Source organism: Mauremys mutica, chromosome 9 (genome assembly GCF_020497125.1).
Source record: "Mauremys mutica isolate MM-2020 ecotype Southern chromosome 9, ASM2049712v1, whole genome shotgun sequence".
Lineage (NCBI taxonomy): Eukaryota > Metazoa > Chordata > Testudines > Geoemydidae > Mauremys > Mauremys mutica.
In genome coordinates, this window is record NC_059080.1 from 652,957 (window position 1) to 673,767 (window position 20,811).

The window sequence follows — 20,811 nt, forward strand, 5'->3', positions numbered from 1 at the left end:
ATACCTGATCCCACCATATCCCTGCCCCCGCACTCACCCCTGTACCCCACCCCCTCACTCAGATACCCGCACACACCCTGTACCCCTCCCCACCATATCCCTGCCCCCGCACATACCCCTCCCCACCATATCCCTGCCCCCGCACTCACCCCTGTACCCCACCCCCTCACTCAGATACCCGCACACACCCTGTACCCCTCCCCACCATATCCCTGCCCCCGTACTCACCCCTGTACCCCACCCCCACCCAGATACCCGCACACACCCTGTACCCCTCCCCACCATATCCCTGCCCCTGCACTCACCCCTGTACCCCACCCCCTCACTCAGATACCCGCACACACCCCGTACCCCTCCCCACCATATCCCTGCCCCCACACTCACCCCTGTACCCCACCCAGATACCTGCCCTCACTCCTATGCCCCACATCCCCACCCTCACATGGATTCCTGCACACACCCCTGTACCCCACTCCAACATGTCCCTGCCCCACATGGATACCTGCAGGCACCCCTGTACTCCAACACCACACAGATACCCCATGTATCCCTGTACTCCACCCCCACATCCCTGTCCCCATACAGATACCCACACACACCCCTGTAGCCCCCCTCGGACATGTCCCTGCTCCACACAATACCTGCATGTACCCCTGTACCACACCCCAGCTCCCACACAGATACTTGCATGCACCCCCATAGCCCACTTCCACTATATCCCAGTGCACAGATACCCCCCACGCATCTTGTACCCCTCCCCCACCATATGCCTGCCCCTTCACAGATACCTACAGGCACTCCTATATCCCACTCCTGCATATACATTCTCAAACACTGGTACCCCCACACACCCATCCTCACACTCAGATATTGCACATCCCCATATATACCTCTAACCTTCCCCAGGTACCTGCACCCTCTATGCCTCAGCACTCCCCCACCCACCATTTCTCAGGTACATGCACACACTCCTATGTCTCTCCTGCCTGCCCCCGCTATATACACACACCCTATGCCCCACACCCCAGGTACCTGCATAGCGCCCCATGCCTCACAGGTTATGTTCCTCAGCATATGCACACTCCCCTAGAGCTGTTCCTTGTAACGTCTCCCTGGGCCAGTGTGATTTAGGCTGTATTCAATGTCCATGTTTCTGTAATGGAATGTGACTGTTTGGGGCTCTTCTGAAAATCACCTGATTTCTGTTGTTTCCAGGGGCCCTGCAGAGCCTGTGTGCTGCAGGGGCTTTCTAGGCAGTATATGGCCCTTGTAGACACCCTCGTGTGGGTGACAGTATGACCAAATCATCAGCAGGCAGCTGATTAGTGGGAGTCCCTGGTGTAATACAGCCAGCCACGCCCAGGCAGGCAGATCACATCCCTGTATTTGACCAACTTCAGAATAGCTCTCCGAGAGGGCTGTGTGCTCTCCGCCCAAAGCTAAGAACTCACTGATCGGCCTGGTTATTGCAAGGTGTTTGTACAGGAACAATTTCAGCACTGTGCAGTGTGTAGGAGATTGTGTTCCCAGGGTGCTGGGAGTGAAAGCTCTCACCTGAGGAGGGGGAGGAGGAGAGCTGACCCACTCAGCCTCTGTGGAGAGAGCCTGCATTTACTGGCTAGACTGGATGCAGGTTGCAGACTTACAAAGACAAATGATTCTCCCTGGGATAAGGAAGAGTAGCTAGAGACTGTCTGAGAGGAGAAGAAATGTCCCAAATTGTGCACCATTACAAAGGAGTGACTCTGCCAGTGGGTTCTCTGAGCTGGAGAAACGCTGCAAGAACTAATCAGTGGGTGAGAAATCTCTTCTTAGGCAGGAAAGGCGCTTATTACTAAGTACGGGCTCAGGAGAAAAACACAAAATGCAATCCAAACTATAACCTTATGGTTCCACATTCTTTTACTTGAATCTTTATCTCAAGCTCTGTCCAATAAACTTCAGTTTGGTTTGACTATGAACCTGTCCAAGTGCCTTGGGCTGAGGAGACACTGGAACTGAGGTGAAACCAGTGAACAGGGCTGCACTTTCTCCACTGAAGCAGCAGATCAGCATGCATTGTGGGTGTTCAGAAGATAAGGGACGGGGCATTCGAGTGTCACAAAGTGGGGTGTGTAAACTGCTAGCCGGCAGAGGCTACGGAGCTGGAGCACGCCTGTGTTGGCAGCAGCTGGTGGCCAGTGAGTAGGCAGGTGGAAGTAATTCACCCCAGACAGCTCGGGTACCCCCAAAAAGAGTCCCACCAGGTTGGGGTAGGTCACTGATATCGATGTTGCAAAGGTTTGAGCTGAGGCTTTACCCCCCCATTCTGGCTTGGAGGCCATCCTGCATTTGCATGTTAGTTTTTATTTGCACCTAATGGATGGGTATGCAGATTTAATGAGTTCACGTTTTCCTAACTGTTCCATTTTTGCAGCAAGTTTAAGGTTCTGTTCTAGGTGCCGGCTCAGTCTAAGGTGGTTCTGTGATCTATGAAGCAGGCAAATTGCCTGCCATTTGTTGTCTGTCAGTTTGTTAACGAGGGTGTGTCAGCCCTCCAACTGGGAGTGAGCTTCCCATCCTGGCTCCATAGACTCGTGGTAGCAGGGCTCATGCTAGCGCCTTGGGCTGGAGCTCTCAAGCTCCCTCACTCTCCTTCGGCTCCAGCCCAAGCTGGAACACCAAAGCATCATCTACACAGATCTCCGTAGAGCCCTCTTGTGAGCCCCATTGGCACAAGTCTGTGGACCTGGCCTGGGAGGCTCTCCCAGATGCTGTGTGGACCCATCTGGCGTGTTTGCAGGGTGGGGCTGGGAAGCTGGGCACAAGATTCTGGAGACTTCAATTACACAGGAAGTTGAGAGTCTGTGACAGGGCAGAGTTAAGGTGACTTGGGGGCCCTAGGTCTGCATTTCAAGCCCTTACCATGTCTGGAGTGCTGTTAAACTTCCCCTGACCTGTGAATTTCCTGGGCTCATGCTGCAGGGCTTGGGGATAATGACATCTCGACAATGTATTTGACCCTCAGGGGCTGATGCGTCCTCTCAGGGGTAACCCATTTACCACAGCTTCTGTCTGGGGAATGGGAGGAAGTGACAGAACAATCTGCAGCTGCTGCTCCCACAGCCAGTTCTGACTCATTTCTGCTTTGGAACTGTAGGGTAACTAGTCACCAGAGCCCATCGCAGAGAGGGGCTGGATTGGCGGGTCATGTTCAGTGTCATTTAACACTGCCTGGGCCAGGGATTCCTAGGGCTGATCCGCTGAAAGTGCCCTTCAGCCCTGGCATGTTATCAGGGGTCCAGGGAGCTGTAGTGATATTTTATAATTCTGTTTCCAGTTATATTTCCATGGCCTTGCATCAGGGGGCCAGGATGGAGCCTCTTCTAGAGGTCCCAGAAGTGTCTGTCCACATCCTACTAGTCTGGACTGGCATCTCTGTTCCTGATCCCACCCCCCAAACAGCTACAAACCTACAGCCCCAGGCCAACCCCACACGTGCTCTGACATTCCCCTACCTTTGTTCTCCTGGGGACAGCCCACGCTTGGCCCATCTAGCACAGCCACCCAGGCAGTGCAAGCGTTAGCCGCTTTCCCCTTCCCCCAGGAGGGGGGCCAGGGTTACACTCTTCATTTACAATGGGGAAATGCAGGCCTGGAGAAGAGGGAGAGCGCCAGGAACAGAACCCAAGTGCCTTGCCTGCATCTGTTACTCTAACCACTAGACTCTCATTCCCTTTGCCAAGGAGTGCTCGGCAGCAGCACTGGCTGGGGGCTGGCTCACAGTCAGGCTGGGAGTGTCCGCACTTACCTTCTGAGTGGTGGGAGAGAGTGAGCAGACTGACACAGGAGGCGCCGATGCCGGAGCCAAAGACAGTGATTCGCAGGGGGTCCCCCCCGAAGAAGGCAATATTCTCACTGATCCAGCGCAGAGCCTGGATCTGATCCAGGAGCCCATAATTCCCCTTGGCTGCCTGGTCCCCGGTGCTCAGGAATCCTGTAGCCAAACGGAATCCACTTAGGACACAGCAAGAAGCCAGTCTCCTGACCTTCCACAATCCCCTCCAGCCCCAGCCAGCGTGGGAGCCCCTCTCAAGCCTCCTGCTGAGAGCACCTGTGGCCAAGGCCATGCAGCAAGCCTTGGGGATCTTCTTTGACTGTGAGCCTCAGAGCTGAGGCCAGGGACCCCCAGTGTGAGCCCCTGGGGCCCCCATCCCACTGCCAGCCCCTGGCACCTCCCCACTGAGAGCCCCCAGGAACCAGCTCTGAATCTCTTGGGGCCTCCATCCGGCTGTGAAATGGGGACAAGGAGCCTGCCTTTTGCAGCTGGACTCTCCCACTCCTCTCCTGGGCACAGTGTAGCAGCCCAGCCCACACCCCTTGGGTGGCCAGCAGGGCTCAGAGCAGAGGAATGGGCCTACAGGGGCACTCGGCTGAGCCAGCTGCTTTCTGAGAGCCTTGGGCACTATCAATAGAGTGACTCAGGCCCTGAGCCCTGTTCCAGCACAGGCTGCAAGGAGCCATCCTGCTGGGCTGACGAACCCAGGAGTCCCCCAGCCACCTCCCCATTGCTCGGCAGGGCAACACCTCTCTCTGCCTGCAGACGCCCTCCAATACACAAGCCAGGGTCCCTGTGGCTCTCACTGCTCCCGCAGGGGTTTGGGGGCGGGGCTCAGCCATCCACAGGCTCCCTACAGCCCTGGGGAGCTGTCAGCTTCTGCCCTCAGCAATTTCTTCAGGCCAAACCATTGGCTTGAGGTATTGGCTAAAGAAATGACCAGGCCCCCCACAGTTCCTGACTCCAGCACCAGCCCAGAGAGGCACCTTTGCTCAAGTGCTCCAAGCACAGCGCAGTATGTCTGCTGCTCATGGCAGGGCTCGCCAGCCCAGGGCTCGCCAGGCCTGCGGCAGCTGGCACAACCAACGTTCTTCCATTCTGCAGAGCACCCAGGCCAAGCATCCTGCCACCAGCCTTCTCACGCTGCCCAGGGCGCTCGGCCAGCACTGCTTGGGGCGCAGCTGGGGGAGGGGAGTGGAAGGCCTCTGTTCACAGGCAAGTTGGGCTGGGGCAGAGGGAGGGTTTGGGGCGCCAGGCATAAACACAGGGGCTCTGGGTGAACCTGGCCACAGGAGAGGATCTCCAACAAGGCAGCTCCTCTGCCCACCTCAGGAATGCTCCAGCCCAGGCTCTGGGAGCTGGGGCGGGGCAGGCCAGGGGAGAAGCTGCTGCAGGCTGGGAAGAGGTGCCTGATGCCTGAAGCCCGTGTGTCCCTAGCCCAGCGGATGTCAGTGAGAGCTCTGGGAATCACGCCCCAGGAATCTCAGGTCAGCACACTTGGCCTAAGTGATTTGGTCCAACATCTGCCTGAGCCCATCATCCCTCCACAGGACAATCTCCCGAGGGAAAGGTGGAAGGGACCAAGCCCACAGGCCACCCTGGGGGAGAGGGGCTAGACACGGCCTTGTCCAGCGGGAGCGGCTCCGCTCTGCATGGCTTCAGCGCCGGCAGGCCTACTGGCCATTGCCAGGAGCAGAGCTGTACCCTGCAAGTGCTGACGCAGCCTGGCTCGGGAATGTGCTGTGCTGCTCCAGCAGGGTAAGCCACCTGCCCTTCGAGAGAGCTCCCAGTGATCTGTTTCCAGAGGCAGAATGGATGGGCCGTGTCCCAAGGGGCAGCTCATTAGCGCTGGCCAGGCAGCTGCTGCTCCCAGCCTCCAGGGAGGAGGAGCTGGATAAACACACATATTAATTATTTAACTGTGGATCAATATTTGCTTTCAGCTGAGCCAGGCTGTGTAAATGAAACTAAACTCCCCAGCCCAGGGAGCCTCAGCGCTGCCCGAGCGCCCAGCCACAGGCCCGTAGAGCTGGCAGAGAGGTTGGGGACGGGCAGCAGGAAGCACCAAGGGCCAGCTGGAGGCCCCACACCCACTCCCACCTTTCTCAGGTGACGCTGGCAGGACTGAACAATCTCGATGACACTCATCCCCCTGCCCCAACCCTTCTGGCCATAACTTGACACCCCCCCCCCCCGGGCCTCTTCCCTGAGCCACGGGGAGACATGAGGGCAGAGCTACAGGGGCCTGGGCTGAGGTTCTCCCTCACCCCTGTGAGCAGAACAGGATCTGCAGGGGAAGGGCAGAGCACAGCCTTCAGCAGGGCTACCAAACTGGCCTCCTCAGGGAGCTCCTGACCCCCCAGGGCACAGCAGGACCCTCCTTCCAGCCCCTCAGCTCCTCGTGGAGCAGGCCACTTCCTGTCCTAGGCCAGCTTGAGCAGAGTCCCCCTGGAGCGCTGCCCCCCCGCCCTCGGGGCTCTGCCCCCCACTCCCCTTCTCCCCCGCCCTCGGGGCTCTGCCCCCCACGCCCCTGGCCTCGGGGCTCTGCCCCCCACACCCCTGCCCCCCCGCCCTCGGGGCTCTGCCCCCCACACCCCTGTCCTCGGGGCTCTGCCCCCCCACCCCTGCCCCCCCGCCCTTGGGGCTCTGCCCCCACTCTTGGAGGTCTGCCTCCCCCGCCCCTGCCCCCCCGCCCTCGGGGCTCTGCCCCCCACTCCCCTTCTCCCCCGCCCTCGGGGCTCTGCCCCCACTCTTGGAGGTCTGCCTCCCCAACCCCTCCCGCCCCCGCCCTCGGGGCTCTGCCCCCCCCCCACGCCCCTTCTCCCCCGGCCTCGGGGCTCTGCCCCCCCACATCCCTTCTCCCCCGGCCTCGGGGCTCTGCCCCCCCACATCCCTTCTCCCCTGCCCTCGGGGCTCTGCCCCCCACACCCCTTCTCCCCTGCCCTCGGGGCTCTGCCCCCCCCACCCCTTCTCCCCGGTCCTCGGGGCTCTGCCCCCCACACCCCTTCTCCCCGGTCCTTGGGGCTCTGCCCCCCCACATCCCTGTCCTCGGGGCTCTGCCCCCCCACAGCCCTTCTACCCTGGCCTTGGGGCTCTGTCCCACATACCCCTACTCCCCCCACCTAACAAGAGGTGAGTCCCTCAGGGCTCTGCCCCACATATCCTTGCCCCCCACCCAACAACAGCTGAGGCCCTCAGGACCCCCCCTTTCCCCCCACCCCCAGGAGTTGGGCCCTGCTGCGCCCATACCTAGCACGCCCACACGGTAGTTGAGGGTGATGACGATGACGTTGCCGTAGCTGGCCAGGATGCTGCCATCAATCATGTTCCCTGTGCCCTCCATGTAGGAGCCACCATGGATATAAACCATCACGGGCTTGGCCCCACTGTCACGAATGTCTGAAAGAAGAGGAGGTTAAACACAGGACCCTGCCAGGAGGGGTGGGACTGTAGGGGAGAGGAACAACACCAGCTGCCAGGACCTGCAGAGGGGTAGCGCTGCAGCCATGCCCAGGCCAGCTAGGGCCTGGGCATCTCACCCAGGACAAATGAAGCCCAGCCTGCCACAGGCCAGGCCATCACCTGTCCCCCAGGATTCCCATAGACCTTGTGGGTCCAACCCCAGCGGTGCCAGAGCCCAGCACTGCTTCTCCCACCAGGCCAGCTGCCCCAGGTGGGTCAGGGCTCTGCAGGCCAGAGGCCACGAGTAGGCACTGAAAGGGATTCCTGGGCTACCAGCCCAGGTGGTGCATTTCCCTGGAGAGGGATCTTGCTGTACGTCACTCAGCACTGGGCTCATCCTGGGGCTCCTTCCCCAGCAGCCTGACAGGGAGCGTCCTGCATGCACAGGGGCTGCGGGAGCCTGCGAACAGCCCAGCTGCAGCAGGCTGGTGGCTAGCTGAGTCCTGGAAGCTGGCATTGCTTTGGGAAGGGGAGAGATGTGCAGGACCTGGGGCAGGTGGAGGGAGATCACTGCTCGCATTTCTTACCTCTGTCTCTTGCCACATCCCCCTAGCTCTACCCCCCGTGCCCAGACAGACCATGGCAATGAGGGGCAGACAGACTGACCAGATGGGCACAGGGAACGGGGGAGATGGAGGAGCTGGGAATGAGGGGAATACAGGGGAGTGGGGACTGGACTAGGTCCTGAGAAATGGAGTGTCAGTGGAGGGGGTGCTGGACAGTGAGGGGTCATGGGGGGGCGCTAGATGCTGAGGGCCTATGGGGGAGGGGAGGCATCGGGTGCCCTCTCTTGTGTGAACATCTCAACAGAAGGTCCTGCTGCACCCCCCGGCCCTGCCTCTGGCGTTCTGCCAAAGAAGCAGGCACTGGAGCCCCTCCACCTCTGGCTGCAGACCCCACACTCTTATACTTGGCCTCAGCATCTCTCTCGCTCCCCTCAGCGGGCGCTGGGGGTCTGGCACAGGTAGTCAGCCCTTTGCTGACTCCTGTCCTGTTTTCTGACTCCCGAGGCAGTGCCTGAAGGGGCCAGTGCCAGCCATTGGCAATGCTTTTGCACTGGCTGAGCAGAGGGCACACAGCCAGTGTTACAGGCATGCCTCTGCCGCAGACCACAGTATCCCCTGAGGCTGGGACCTGCTTCTCTAGGCGACTAGCTCCTCTCACTCTCCCTCCTGAGTGCCAGCAGCTGAGAGCCCCTGCAGACGCACAGTGATCCCAGGCCAGGCAGGCTCAATTCTGAGCAAGACAAACCTTCCAGTGCCTTCAGCAGGACAGGGGCCCACAGGGTCAGTGAGACATGGACCCCACTGGGCTATCATCCATGCATTGGGCCTGGGGCCTTGGTTTCTCCTCTGGATGGCTGCCCTGGTGAAAGAGATGACGTTTCATACCCCAGGCTGGCAGCAGCTGGCAGCACACAGACAGGGCAGCATCACCCCAGGCCAGAGGGCTGATGGAGCTCAGATGGGTCTGCTAACCTCGGCTCATTAAGCCTCTGGCTCTGGGTTCTCTGTGGAACCAAGCTGGCTGCTGCCCCAGGCACCAACAAGCGAGTCCTTCCCAGCACTCCTGACAGACGCAGGGGCACCTGGCACTGTGCAGGCGCAGCCAGCGCACTCAGAGGCTAACCAACCTCCCTCATCTGGTCCACCCCCACCCCCATCTTCCCGGGGGAACCTGGGTGACTCTTTTCCCTAGAAGGGGCCTACAGGTCAGTGTGCCTGTGAGCAGAGCATTTCCCGAGGCTACAAGCTGAGCCCACCTATTAGCCCTCTACACGTGGCCATAAGTGTCCCCTCTCTCCAGTGCCAGGGACTCCGGAGTCCCAAGGTGGCTCCTTAACCACTAGACAAAGCAGCCCTACTCTGATGCTGTGATTTGCTTTTGTCAGCCACTCAAAGCACACAAACCTCTCAAGCCCTGACCAAAGGCTAGGAAGACAGCAGCATACAGGAAATGGCCTCAGAGGCTCCCAGCCCAAGCTCCAGTTGTTGGAATGGCCTTTTGGTGGCTGCAGCTGGAGTCAGAACGCTGAGGGTGAAAGCCCAGAACTACCACCAAAGCAGCGTGTCCCCAGCCTGTCAGTTCATTGGGGGTGGTTGAATTAAGTCGAGGGGAGACGCTCTCCCGCTGGCATACAGTGGCTACACTGGAGACCTTACAGCAGTGCAGCTGTAAGATCCACAGTACAGACGTAGCCTAAGGGGACTGTCTGTGACTTCATAGTCAGACTGTTCTAATGATCCAGGGGTTCACATTTGGTACTGGCTTGGTGAAATCTAATTCCAGAACATACCGCCAGTTTGGGCTGCCTGCCCTGTTTCTGACAGTCTGCCCTGAGGTAGGCACTTGTGGCCATGAGCCACTCCAGACAGCATGACAAGCAGGACTTCCAGAACAGCACCCTGTCTGGATCTGAAGAGATCAAGAGATGGAGAATCCCCATTCCCCCTGGGAGTTTGTTTCAGTGGTTAATCACTCTCGCTGTTACAAATCTCCGGGCTGGATTAACTCTCCTGTGGACCTGGGGCTATGTGATTTTGTGGGGCCCCTACGTACAAGTCTTTTTCCTGGGAGGGAGTTTGGTGTGGGAGGGAGCTGGGGCAGAGGATTGGGGTGCACGAGAGGGTGAACATAAGAACATAAGAGAGGCCGTACCAGGTCAGACCAAAGGTCCATCTAGCCCAGTATCTGTCTACTGACAGTGGCCAATGCCAGGTGCCCTAGAGGGAGTGAACCTAACAGGCAATGATCAAGTGCTCTCTCTCCTGCCATCCATCTCCATCCTCTGACAAACAGAGGCTAGGGACACCATTCCTTACCCATCCTGGCTAACAGCCATTTATGGACTTAGCCACCATGAATTTATCCAGTCCCCTTTTAAACATTGTTATAGTCCTAGCCTTCACAACCTCCTCAGGCAAGGAGTTCCACAAGTTGACTGTGCGCTGCGTGAAGAAGAACTTCCTTTTATTTGTTTTAAACCTGCTGCCTATTAATTTCATTTGGTGACCCCTAGTTCTTGTATTATGGGAATAAGTAAATAACTTTTCCTTATCCACTTTCTCGACATCACTCATGATTTTATATACCTCTATCATATCCCCCCTTAGTCTTCTCTTTTCCAAGCTGAAGAGTCCTAGCCTCTTTAACCTTTCCTCGTATGGGACCCTCTCCAAACCCCTAATCATTTTAGTTGCCCTTTTCTGAACCTTTTCTTGTGCTAGAATATCTTTTTTGAGGTGAGGAGACCACATCTGTACACAGTATTCGAGATGTGGGCGTACCATGGATTTATATAAGGGCAATAATATATTTTCAGTCTTATTTTCTATCCCCTTTTTAATGATTCCTAACATCCTGTTTGCTTTTTTGACCGCCTCTGCACACTGCGTGGACATCTTCAGAGAACTATCCACGATGACTCCAAGGTCTTTTTCCTGACTCGTTGTAGCTAAATTAGCCCCCATCATGTTGTATGTATAGTTGGGGTTATTTTTTCCAATGTGCATTACTTTACATTTATCCACATTAAATTTCATTTGCCATTTTGTTGCCCAATCACTTAGTTTTGTGAGATCTTTTTGAAGTTCTTCACAATCTGCTTTGGTCTTAACTATCTTGAGCAGTTTAGTATCATCTGCAAACTTTGCCACCTCACTGTTTACCCCTTTCTCCAGATCATTTATGAATAGATTGAATAGGATTGGTCCTAGGACTGACCCCTGGGGAACACCACTAGTTACCCCTCTCCATTCTGAGAATTTACCATTAATTCCTACCCTTTGTTCCCTGTCCTTTAACCAGTTCTCAATCCATGAAAGGACCTTCCCTTTTATCCCATGACAGCTTAATTTACGTAACAGCCTTTGGTGAGGGACCTTGTCAAAGGCTTTCTGGAAATCTAAGTACACTATGTCCACCGGATCCCCCTTGTCCACGTGTTTGTTGACCCCTTCAAAGAACTCTAATAGATTAGTAAGACACGATTTCCCTTTACAGAAACCATGTTGACTGTTGCTCAACAGTTTATGTTTTTCTATGTGTCTGACAATTTTATTCTTTACTATTGTTTCAACTAATTTGCCCGGTACCGACGTTAGACTTACCGGTCTGTAATTGCTGGGATCACCCCTAGAGCCCTTTTTAAATATTGGCGTTACATTAGCTAACTTCCAGTCATTGGGTACCGAAGCCGATTTAAAGGACAGGTTACAAACCTTAGTTAATAGTTCCGCAACTTCACATTTGAGTTCTTTCAGAACTCTTGGGTGAATGCCATCTGGTCCTGGTGACTTGTTAATGTTGAGTTTATCAATTAATTCCAAAACCTCCTCTAGTGACACTTCAATCTGTGACAGTTCCTCAGATTTGTCACCTACAAAAGCCAGCTCAGGTTTGGGAATCTCCCTAACATCCTCAGCCGTGAAGACTGAAGCAAAGAATCCATTTAGTTTCTCCGCAATGACTTTATCGTCTTTAAGCACTCCTTTTGTATTTTGATCATCAAGGGGCCCCACTGGTTGTTTAGCAGGCTTCCTGCTTCTGATGTACTTAAAAAACATTTTGTTATTACCTTTGGAGTTTTTGGCTAGCCGTTCTTCAAACTCCTCTTTGGCTTTTCTTATTACACTGTTGCACTTAAGTTGGCAGTGTTTGTGCTCCTTTCTATTTGCCTCACTAGGATTTGATTTCCACCTTTTAAAGGAAGTCTTTTTCTCTCTCACTGCTTCTTTTACATGGTTGTTAAGCCACGGTGGTTCTTTTTTAGTTCTTTTACTGTTTTTCTTAATTTGGGGTATACATTGAAGTTGGGCCTCTATTATGGTGTCTTTAAAAAGGGCCCATGCAACTTGCAGTGATTTCACTTTAGTCACTATACCTTTTAACTTTTGCCTAACTAACCCCCTCATTTTTGTATAGTTCCCCCTTTTGAAATTAAATGCCACAGTGTTGGGCAGTTGAGGTGTTCTTCCCACCACAGGGATGTTGAATGTTATTGTATTATGGTCACTATTTCCAAGCGGTCCTGCTATAGTTACCTCTTGGACCAGCTCCTGCGCTCCACTCAGGATTAAATCTAGAGTTGCCTCTCCCCTTGTGGGTTCCCGTACCAGCTGCTCCATGAAGCAGTCATTTAAAGTATCGAGAAATTTTATCTCTGCATTTCGTCCTGAAGTGAAATGTTCCACAGGGTGTGGGGTCTGTGAGGGAGTTTGAGTGCAGGAGGGGGATTCTGATATGGGGTGGGGGATTGGAGTGGAGGAGGGGGTGCGAGGTGCAACCTCCAGCCAGGAGGCGCTTACCACAGGCTGCTCCTGGCTGGCGGTGCAGTAAGCTCAGGCAGGCTGCCTGCCTGCCATAGCCCCACGTGGCTCCTGGAAGCAGCTGGCTCCTAGCACGTCTCTGCAGGCCTGGGAGGAGGGGGACAGCGTGTCTCCGTGCGCTGCCTACACCCGCAAGCGCTGCCCCCGTAACTCTCATTGGACGGTTTCCAGCCAATGGGAGCTGTGAGGACAGTGTTGGGGGCGGGGGCAGTGTGCAGAGCCGCCTCCCCCCTTGCAGGGGCCGCAGAAACGCGTTAGCAGCCAGCCGCTTCTGGGAGCGGCATGGGGCCATGGCATGCAGGCAGCCTGCCTGAGCATCTCACTGCACCGCGGGACTTTTAGTGGCCCAGAGTTGGAGATGGCTGCCTATGATTTATCTTGGGGGGGCCCCCCTTGAACCGGGGCCCTGGGCTGCAGCCCCTGAAGCCCCTGCCTTAATCCGGCCCTGCAAATCTCTGCCTAACTTCTAATTTGAATTTATCTAGCTTCAGGTTCCAGGCATTGGGAAGGAGTAGATTCTTAGTCAGTAAATGCTGATGTGTCGATTTCACCATGCACACACAAACCAACGAAAAGATATTTCCATTGATAATTAACAACAATTACTGAGAGACAAAGTAAGAAAAATGTTGCTTCAGAAATTACTAATTTGATTGAAGAGTATTTACTTTGCATAATTTGACGTGATGTTGACAGTATGTGGTTTTAACAATTATAAACGTTTAACTTTTGAAATCTGTGTTTACTGTCATTTAATTATTGTCATTTAACTATGAAAATTTAAATTGATAAAAATATTAAAAAATACTTAAAAGCCAAAATTTTGTGTACTGTGAAAATGTTAAAATCAATAAAAATCTAACAAATGCTTAGAAATAAACATTGATATTCTCCATTCAAAATTATCAAAAACTTTAATTAGGCTTGGCAGAATTCGATTTTACGAGCCCTTTAGAAACCACTATTTCTCCCTGAGAAGGAATGTATATGCCATAATCAAATCACCTCTCAATCTCCCTTTTGATGGCTAAACAGACGCAGCTCTTTAGTTCTCTCACTGTCAGGCATTTTCTCCAGCTCTCGAATAATTTTTGTGGCTCTTTTCTACGCTCTCTCCAATTCTGGACTACTACAGGGCCAGAACAGCCCCATGTGTGCAACTTAGAGCAACCCTGGGGCTGCTCTAAGTTACTACAGCCTGCTCAGTTACTGCCTGTCACTTATGGCCATGGCAGCATGGGCTACACCTCCCAGCCCAGCCCACTCCATAGGCTGACGCTTGCCAAATCAGTGGGGGCACCAAGGGGATTCTCCCTTGGCTTTTACAAGCAGCTTACAGTCCCTATTCACAGCCAGAACCCACTCCTGCTGTGTCACCAGGTGGCGGCAAACCCCGTGACTGCACCTGGGATGGAGAATTCCTTGAGGTGTCCACAGGGAGGAGTTGCTACACAGAGCATCTGGACATTGTCCTGTGGGCGGGCTGCGCAAGCTGGAAAGGCTAAGCATTCTGGACCCTTTCTCATTTAAATCCCTCAGACTTGGGGTACGTCCAGACTACTCGCCGAATTGGCAGGTAGCGATCGATTTTGCCGGGATCGATATATCGCGTCTCATCTAGACGCGATATATCGATCCCTGAACGTGCTCCCATCGACTCTGGAACTCCACCGGAGCAAGTGGCGGTAGCGGAGTCGACGGGGGAGCCGCGGACGTCGATCCCGAGCGGTGAGGACGGGAGGTAAGTCGGGATAAGATACTTCGACTTCAGCTACGGTATTCCTGTATCTTACCTCGACACTGCCCCCCAGTGTGGACCAGGCCTTGGTTCCTCTCTGGACCTTTCGCATCTCAGCCCTGGCGGAGCTCATGTCTCCAGCTTTTTTTCAGTCCTGCACATGGGACTGCCATCACCAAGCCACTCACCCCCTGGTGCCTCAGTGGAGCTAATCCAGTGCAGCATGGGAGACGTGACACAAGGGGGAAGCTGATTTCTGGCCCCCCAAACATTTACCTCCCCCCCCCAATCTAAGCACCCGTGTGTACATACATAGACACCCCTGCCCCCAAATGCCACAGCTGCAGTGAGGAGGTTGAGGGCCGTGCATCGCCAGGGAATGTGCAATCCCCAATATTGTCAATGTGTCTGCCAAGGATATTGCTAATGAGGTGAATTTATCACAGTGACGTGCATTGAAGACAAACACAGTACAAGGGGTTCTGGGACAGGGGCAAACGGCTGCAGATGGAAAGAGAGGCTGGTTTTGCCAGGTTAAATTCCATCTGCCAGGAGGGTGCTCTGAATGCCACAGGACTCTCACAATTCACCAGTTTCCACTGACAGTTTCCAGCTGTGTCCTCAGCAAACTTCCCCAAACTCTCCCCTCCTGCCAACACGATAGGCCATTTGACTTTTATACTGAGCACCAGCCAGCTTTGCAGCTTCCTTAGGCCTGGGCTACATTCAAAGTTGCTCCAGATTAAAATTGCACCTTCAGTTAAAGTGATAGAAGGCCACAGCTGGATGCTGGGAATTCAGTTTAAACCTGGCTTGTATCCATTTAATTTCACTCGATTCCCTATTGATACAAGCCAGGCTTAAACTGAATTCAGTGCATCCAGACAGGGTACTGGACCAGTGTGACTCAGTCAGCTTAAAAGCCCATGTGTAAGGGCAAGGCCTTGGCCTCTGGACACAGCAAGGTCCTTGCTGATCTGCACATTTTGGGGCCTGTCGTTTACTCCCACTTGCTCCACCCATTTTTGTTTTCACTGCCAGCAATCTGGGCTCTTTGTTATTAAGGAGGAGCACTAGCTCCCCAGGCAGGAAAGGACCACAGCCCCTCCTCTCTGCACCTTCCGGGCACTGAGGCGCCCAGCCAGGTCGTTTCCCCCTCCAGCTCCACACCTTGGTGATCTCCCACCTAGCCTGCTGTGCTGGCCTCCAGCCCCACTCTGACCTTGCAACCCTTGAGCCTGTCCAGACATTCCTCCCACCACAGCAAGCTCCAGCTGCTCTTCCTCTGAGGCGCTGAACAGCTCTGCCCCAACAGTCATCACCTCCTGCTGCCAGATGAACTGAGAAAGGGCCTCTTAGGCTGAGCATCTGGAAACCACTGCCGTAGCACCCCCCAGGGAAGAGCCCCGCACTCCTTGCCTGGGGGACAGTGCTGGCTGGGAATTGTCCCCTGCGGGGCAGGCTGGGACCCCCTGGGCCAGCACGCTGAACATGAATGTAGTGCAGGGGACCCTGCACTGGCTGAGAGGAGAACGATGCCATGAGATCTAACTGGGCTTCTCCGCCTCTAGACTCTGAGCCTCTCTGATTCCTTAGCCCGGACCTGCTCCATTTGAGACATCAAAGGCTCACGTTCCAGGGACTTGAGACCAGGGCACTGGCACAGTAAAAGGCATCTGGTGCGCACCCATCCCCCTGGTCTCCTGGCAAATCATCATGCACTGTCTCAGCAGCAGCAACACATCCCTGACCCTGACTGAGCAGCTGCTGCCCATGGCTCCACCTCCAGCCGGGGTCTGAACTCAGGGAATTCTTGCCTATTCCTTTGTGGTGGATCTAATGTTTAACCACCCACATGCCAAGGTCACTAACTCTCAGTTAATCAAGCTGCCACCGCAACGACCACCACCTGCCACAGGGCAGCACCACTTCTCCCAGTGCCCCCTGGCGATTCAAATCAGAGCTGCACAGAAGGGACTGCACCCTCCCATACTGTCCAGGCCCCAGTTCTGCATTGGACATGGCAGGCAAAATCAGAGACTCCTGTCCACTCTGCTGAGAAAAGCCACCAGCCAAGGCTGATCTGTCCCTGGCCGCACAGAGCCTAGCAACCCAAGAGGTAACCCACTGAAGTAATGCTTGCCTTCCCGCAGTCAGGCCCTTGTGAGACCAGCTGCCAAATTCACCAGCTCATTGTGACAGTGTGCAGACAGTGCCCCCGTTCGCTCCCGCCAGGCAGCCCCATCCAACCCTGGCGTGTTCACTCGCTCACCCACAGGCTCTGCCATACCCGCAGCAAACAGTACAGCATACCTGGCCTCTCACTCATGCCTGGGCAGTACCAGAGCTGCTGCCCTCCTCAAATCCACTCACGTGGGGCTTGGGCCAAGAGCTGGCAAGTCACTGACTCACAAGCAGTGCATTGTGGAATGCATGGTCGCCCTTAACAGCAAATGTGCAGCAAGCACAGCCAGGTATTTAAAGCAGAAGATCAAACAGCCAAATGGGGGACTTCTGTCCCCCTCAAATCTAACCCACTGAGTTAGCCTGGGTGACGCTACCCAGACACTATGGCACAGCCTGCAACAGAATGCTCAGGGCTACTCTCTGCAGGTCCTGCTGCCCTTCACTGCTCCTAAATGAAGATGCTAATCCTGGAGAGAAAGCAGAGGCCAGTAAAGTGACAGTGCTCTCTTCTGCAGGTCTCCAGAGCTCCTGACAGCTCTGTGCTCAGCCTATTGCCTTCATTCGGATTTCCAGTTTCCTCTGCACCCGTAGTGGGGAGCGGCAGTAGCAGAGAGCACGCGAGCGGATGCATGGGAGAGAGAGAGCGAGAGAGAGAGCGAGCTGGACTAGGCTCTAGCTAGCAGATCCGGACATGGGTTAAAGCAGGCCTGGACTGCATTCTGCCATGTGCACGCTCCCTGCGAGCCAGTGGGGCCTCAGAGGGAGTCGCACAGGACACAAGGGGATGAGGACAGGTGCTGCCTGCTCTGACACTGTGCACCGTGGGGAGAAGGGAGGTTGGGATGGCAGCATGGGGAGTGGAGCCAGAAAGGAAAGTCTCTTAGCTGACACAATAAGTCTGAGGTCCAGTGAGAACTGAGGCTGGAGGTGAAATGTGACTGGGCTTGGGGTGAAATCGACCCAGGCACCATTTGGCTCCTCTCTTGTTCACGTTGCCGTGCTTCCGTAGAGCCTTTTGCTCATAAAGAGGCAGGTTAGGCAGCCAGCAAAATCCTTCTAAAGCAACCCCCCCTGAGCTTCCCCCAAAGGAAAGGTTTGAGCGCCCCCTGCACAGCCGGTCACCCCACCTGCCCGCCCCGTGCAACTGCTCAGGAAACAAAGACACAGACAGACAGGGCTCCCTGGAAATGGCAGAGAATGGAAAGCAAACGGATTTGCTTTGCATGTCATGCAGCAGCAGCAGCCTCGAGCACAGAAATACCTTCGTCTTCATCCCCGTCATTATCCGCTAAGTCCTCGCCCTGTTTCTTAGCGCTGGCTCCTAGGGACCAAACACGAGGAGACAGAACAAAAAAGAAAAACAAAAAACAAAAACAAAAGAGAATTCAAAAATAGCATGATAGCAGAGAAGGGGGCCAGGCCCGCAGCACCGCCCAGCTACTCACACTGCATCTCTCCATGGGCTCAGCCAGGGCTGCTGGCCAAGCACAGCCACAGTTCAGAGCAGACAGGGACTGCCTCTCCAGGCTGCCTGGGCCCCTCTTCCACTGGAGTCTGCCCTGGGAACATGTGCTCCTTGGTCTGGGGGCCAGGAGAGGGAGAGAACAGGCCTCTTTAAGCAGAATAGCAAATGAGCTTGTGTGCCCTCCTGCCTGCCCCTCCCCTGCTACATCCTCAGCCTCCTCTGTGGCCCACACTTTGCAACTGATTCTTGGAGTGATTTGGGGTAAGTTCCATGCCCTGCCCATCGGCAGAAAGCCATATGAGGAGAGATTAAAGAGACTAGGACTTTTCAGCTTGGAAGAGAGGAGACTAGGGGGGATATGATAGAGGTATATAAAATCATGAGTAGTGTGGAGAAAGTGAAAAAGGAAAAGTTATTTACTTGTTCCCATAATATAAGAACTAGGGGCCATCAAATGAAATTAATGGGCAGCAGGTTTAAAACAAATAAAAGGAAGTTCTTCTTCACACAGCGCACAGTCAACCTGTGGAACTCCTTGCCTGAGGAGGTTGTGAAGGCTAGGACTATAACAGCGTTTAAAAGAGAACTGGATAAATTCATGGTGGTTAAGTCCATTAATGGCTATTAGCCAGGATGGGTAAGGAATGGTGTCCCTAGCCTGTTTGTCAGAGGGTGGAGACGGATGGCAGGAGAGAGATCACTTGATCATTGCCTGTTTTGTTCACTCCCTCTAGGGCACCTGGCATTGGCCACTGTTGGTAGACTGGATACTGGGCTGGATGGACCTTTGGTCTGACCCGGTACGGCCATTCTTATGTTCACTAACACTAACTCATCATCCTGGTTCCACTAAACCAGTTCAAGTTAGTTTGTAGCTCAGGCCTGACTCTCAAACACCTCTGCCTCCCCTTTCTCTCCCCATCAACCCCCCGCCATCCCAGGGATGTGTGTGCTGCTCGGTGGAAGGGGCCGCTCTCCTGCTGGCACTGGGTGGCACCCCCTTACTTTCACTGTACTGCAGGCAGGGTTTGAAGCTGAAGCTCTGTCCTTCCACCTCAAACCAATTACAGGCACAGTCAGCCACAAACGTCCAAAGCTGCCAAGAAGTCTGCGTGCCATCAGACCCCAGAGCCACTGAGATCCCAAGACAGTGTGCGCCTTGAGCCTGGCTTCTCTGGACGGTAAGAATGCAAATGGGCATAGATCTGAAACTTGCCAGGGCTGAGTAACTGGCTGAGGGTTGTAAACAGAGGGCAGCGGATGGCATGGGACGGAAAAGCTGCCAGGACTACAGTTAGACTGGCCTGATCTAGCATGTCAGTGATCACAGACACAGTGGTGAGCAACATGTGGGTGAAATTCCCACGTGATATTAAATTGGGAGAAGGCCAGAACCTCCAGGAGACCAGAGGCATGATCCAAGGGGCCAGAGAGGCTGGAAAACCTGAGCAGAAAATAACAGAATGGGATTCCGCTGAGAAAAATGCGGTTAGTGGGTCTGGGAGAAAATAACCTAAAACTCCAACACCCAGTGGGAAGGGCAAACTGTGGAGACAGCAGAAAGGAATGATGGGGTAGGGAATTAGAGTGCTAAGGCAACAAAGAGCAAGGCAGTTCTGTGCTGCAAATGCAAAGCATGGCCCAGCCTATGAAGTGGGAGCCCCTCTCTATCCCACTCTGGGGGGACACCCCCCAGGATCCTGTGCTCACCTTCCAAGCCCAGAGGCCTTCCTTCCACAAGCAGGGAAGGAACAGCCCTTCTTTTGCATAGTTTTGGTGAGGTCACATAATTTACCAGATGCCCCAAAAGCCACAATTTCACAATCGAGGAAGAAGGTCATAGTGGTTTAAAAACCTAACCTGGTTTAGAGGAAGAAGATGGCAGCTATAAATATACATATAACAAATGGAAGAAAGAGGAAGTCAATAGTAATTAATATAAATCAGAAGCTAGGTACTGTAGAAAACTGATAAGGGAAGCCAAGGGACACAGGGAGAAATCTATGGCCAACAGAATTAAGGACAATAAGAAGGAATCTAAGTATATTAGGAACAAAAAGAATCCTGACAATGGCATTGGTCCACTACTAGATGGAAATGATATAATTACCAATAATAATGCAGAACAGACAGAAGTATTCAATAAATAATTCAAGAATAATTAAATTAATAGAGGAATATGGTAAAGGGGATGTAATATAACATGGGTTTACCATAAATAAATAACGCCACACTAATCTCATTTCCTCCTCTGAAAAAAATCATTTTTTAGATAAGGGAAGTGAAGGAAATCTAATATACTTGGACTTCTGTAAAGCATTTAACATGGTACCACATGGGAAATAATTAGTGCAGTTAGGGAAGATGGGGATTAGTACAAGCATTGTAAGGTGGATAAGGAATTGGCTAAAGGGGAGAAGACAATGGGTTGTGCTGAAAACTGAATTATCGGCCTGGAGGGACATTATTAGTGGAGTCCCTCCAGGATACATCTTGGGACCAATCTTATTCAATATTTTTATTAACGACCTTGGCAAAAAAAAGTAGGAATCCGCTAATGAAATTTGCTGATGATACAAAGTTGGGAGGCATTATCAATACAGAGGAAGATCAGAATAATATACAGGAAAAGCTGGATGACCTTGAAGACGAGTGACAGAAATAGGATGAAATTAAATAGTACAAAATCCAAGGTCACACAATTAGGGTCTAATAGGATTTTATGCTACAAGCTGGGGGCTCATCCATTGGAAGTGACAGAGGAGAGGGACCTGAGTGTATGGATTGATCACAGATGACTATGAGCCATCAATGA

At 53.8% G+C, this 20,811-nt stretch overlaps 1 protein-coding gene across 12 annotated transcripts in view; it reads right to left on the reverse strand.

Annotated features, from left to right (window-relative positions):
- Positions 1-20,811, reverse strand: part of NLGN3 (neuroligin 3) — a 93,470-nt gene that overhangs the window by 15,990 nt on the left and 56,669 nt on the right. For 8 of the 12 annotated variants that reach the window (XM_045029564.1, XM_045029562.1, XM_045029563.1 and 5 more), the window contains 3 exons: positions 17,793-17,852; positions 7,067-7,216; positions 3,791-3,976 (listed from right to left, as the gene is read on the reverse strand). In XM_045029564.1, coding sequence (XP_044885499.1) covers positions 3,791-3,976; positions 7,067-7,216; positions 17,793-17,852 — 396 coding nt within the window. Of the gene's footprint in view, positions 1-3,790; positions 3,977-7,066; positions 7,217-8,530; positions 9,891-17,792; positions 17,853-17,976; positions 18,303-20,811 lie in introns of those variants that run through there. The other 4 variants (XM_045029568.1, XM_045029569.1, XM_045029571.1 and 1 more) reach the window with 3 other exon arrangements.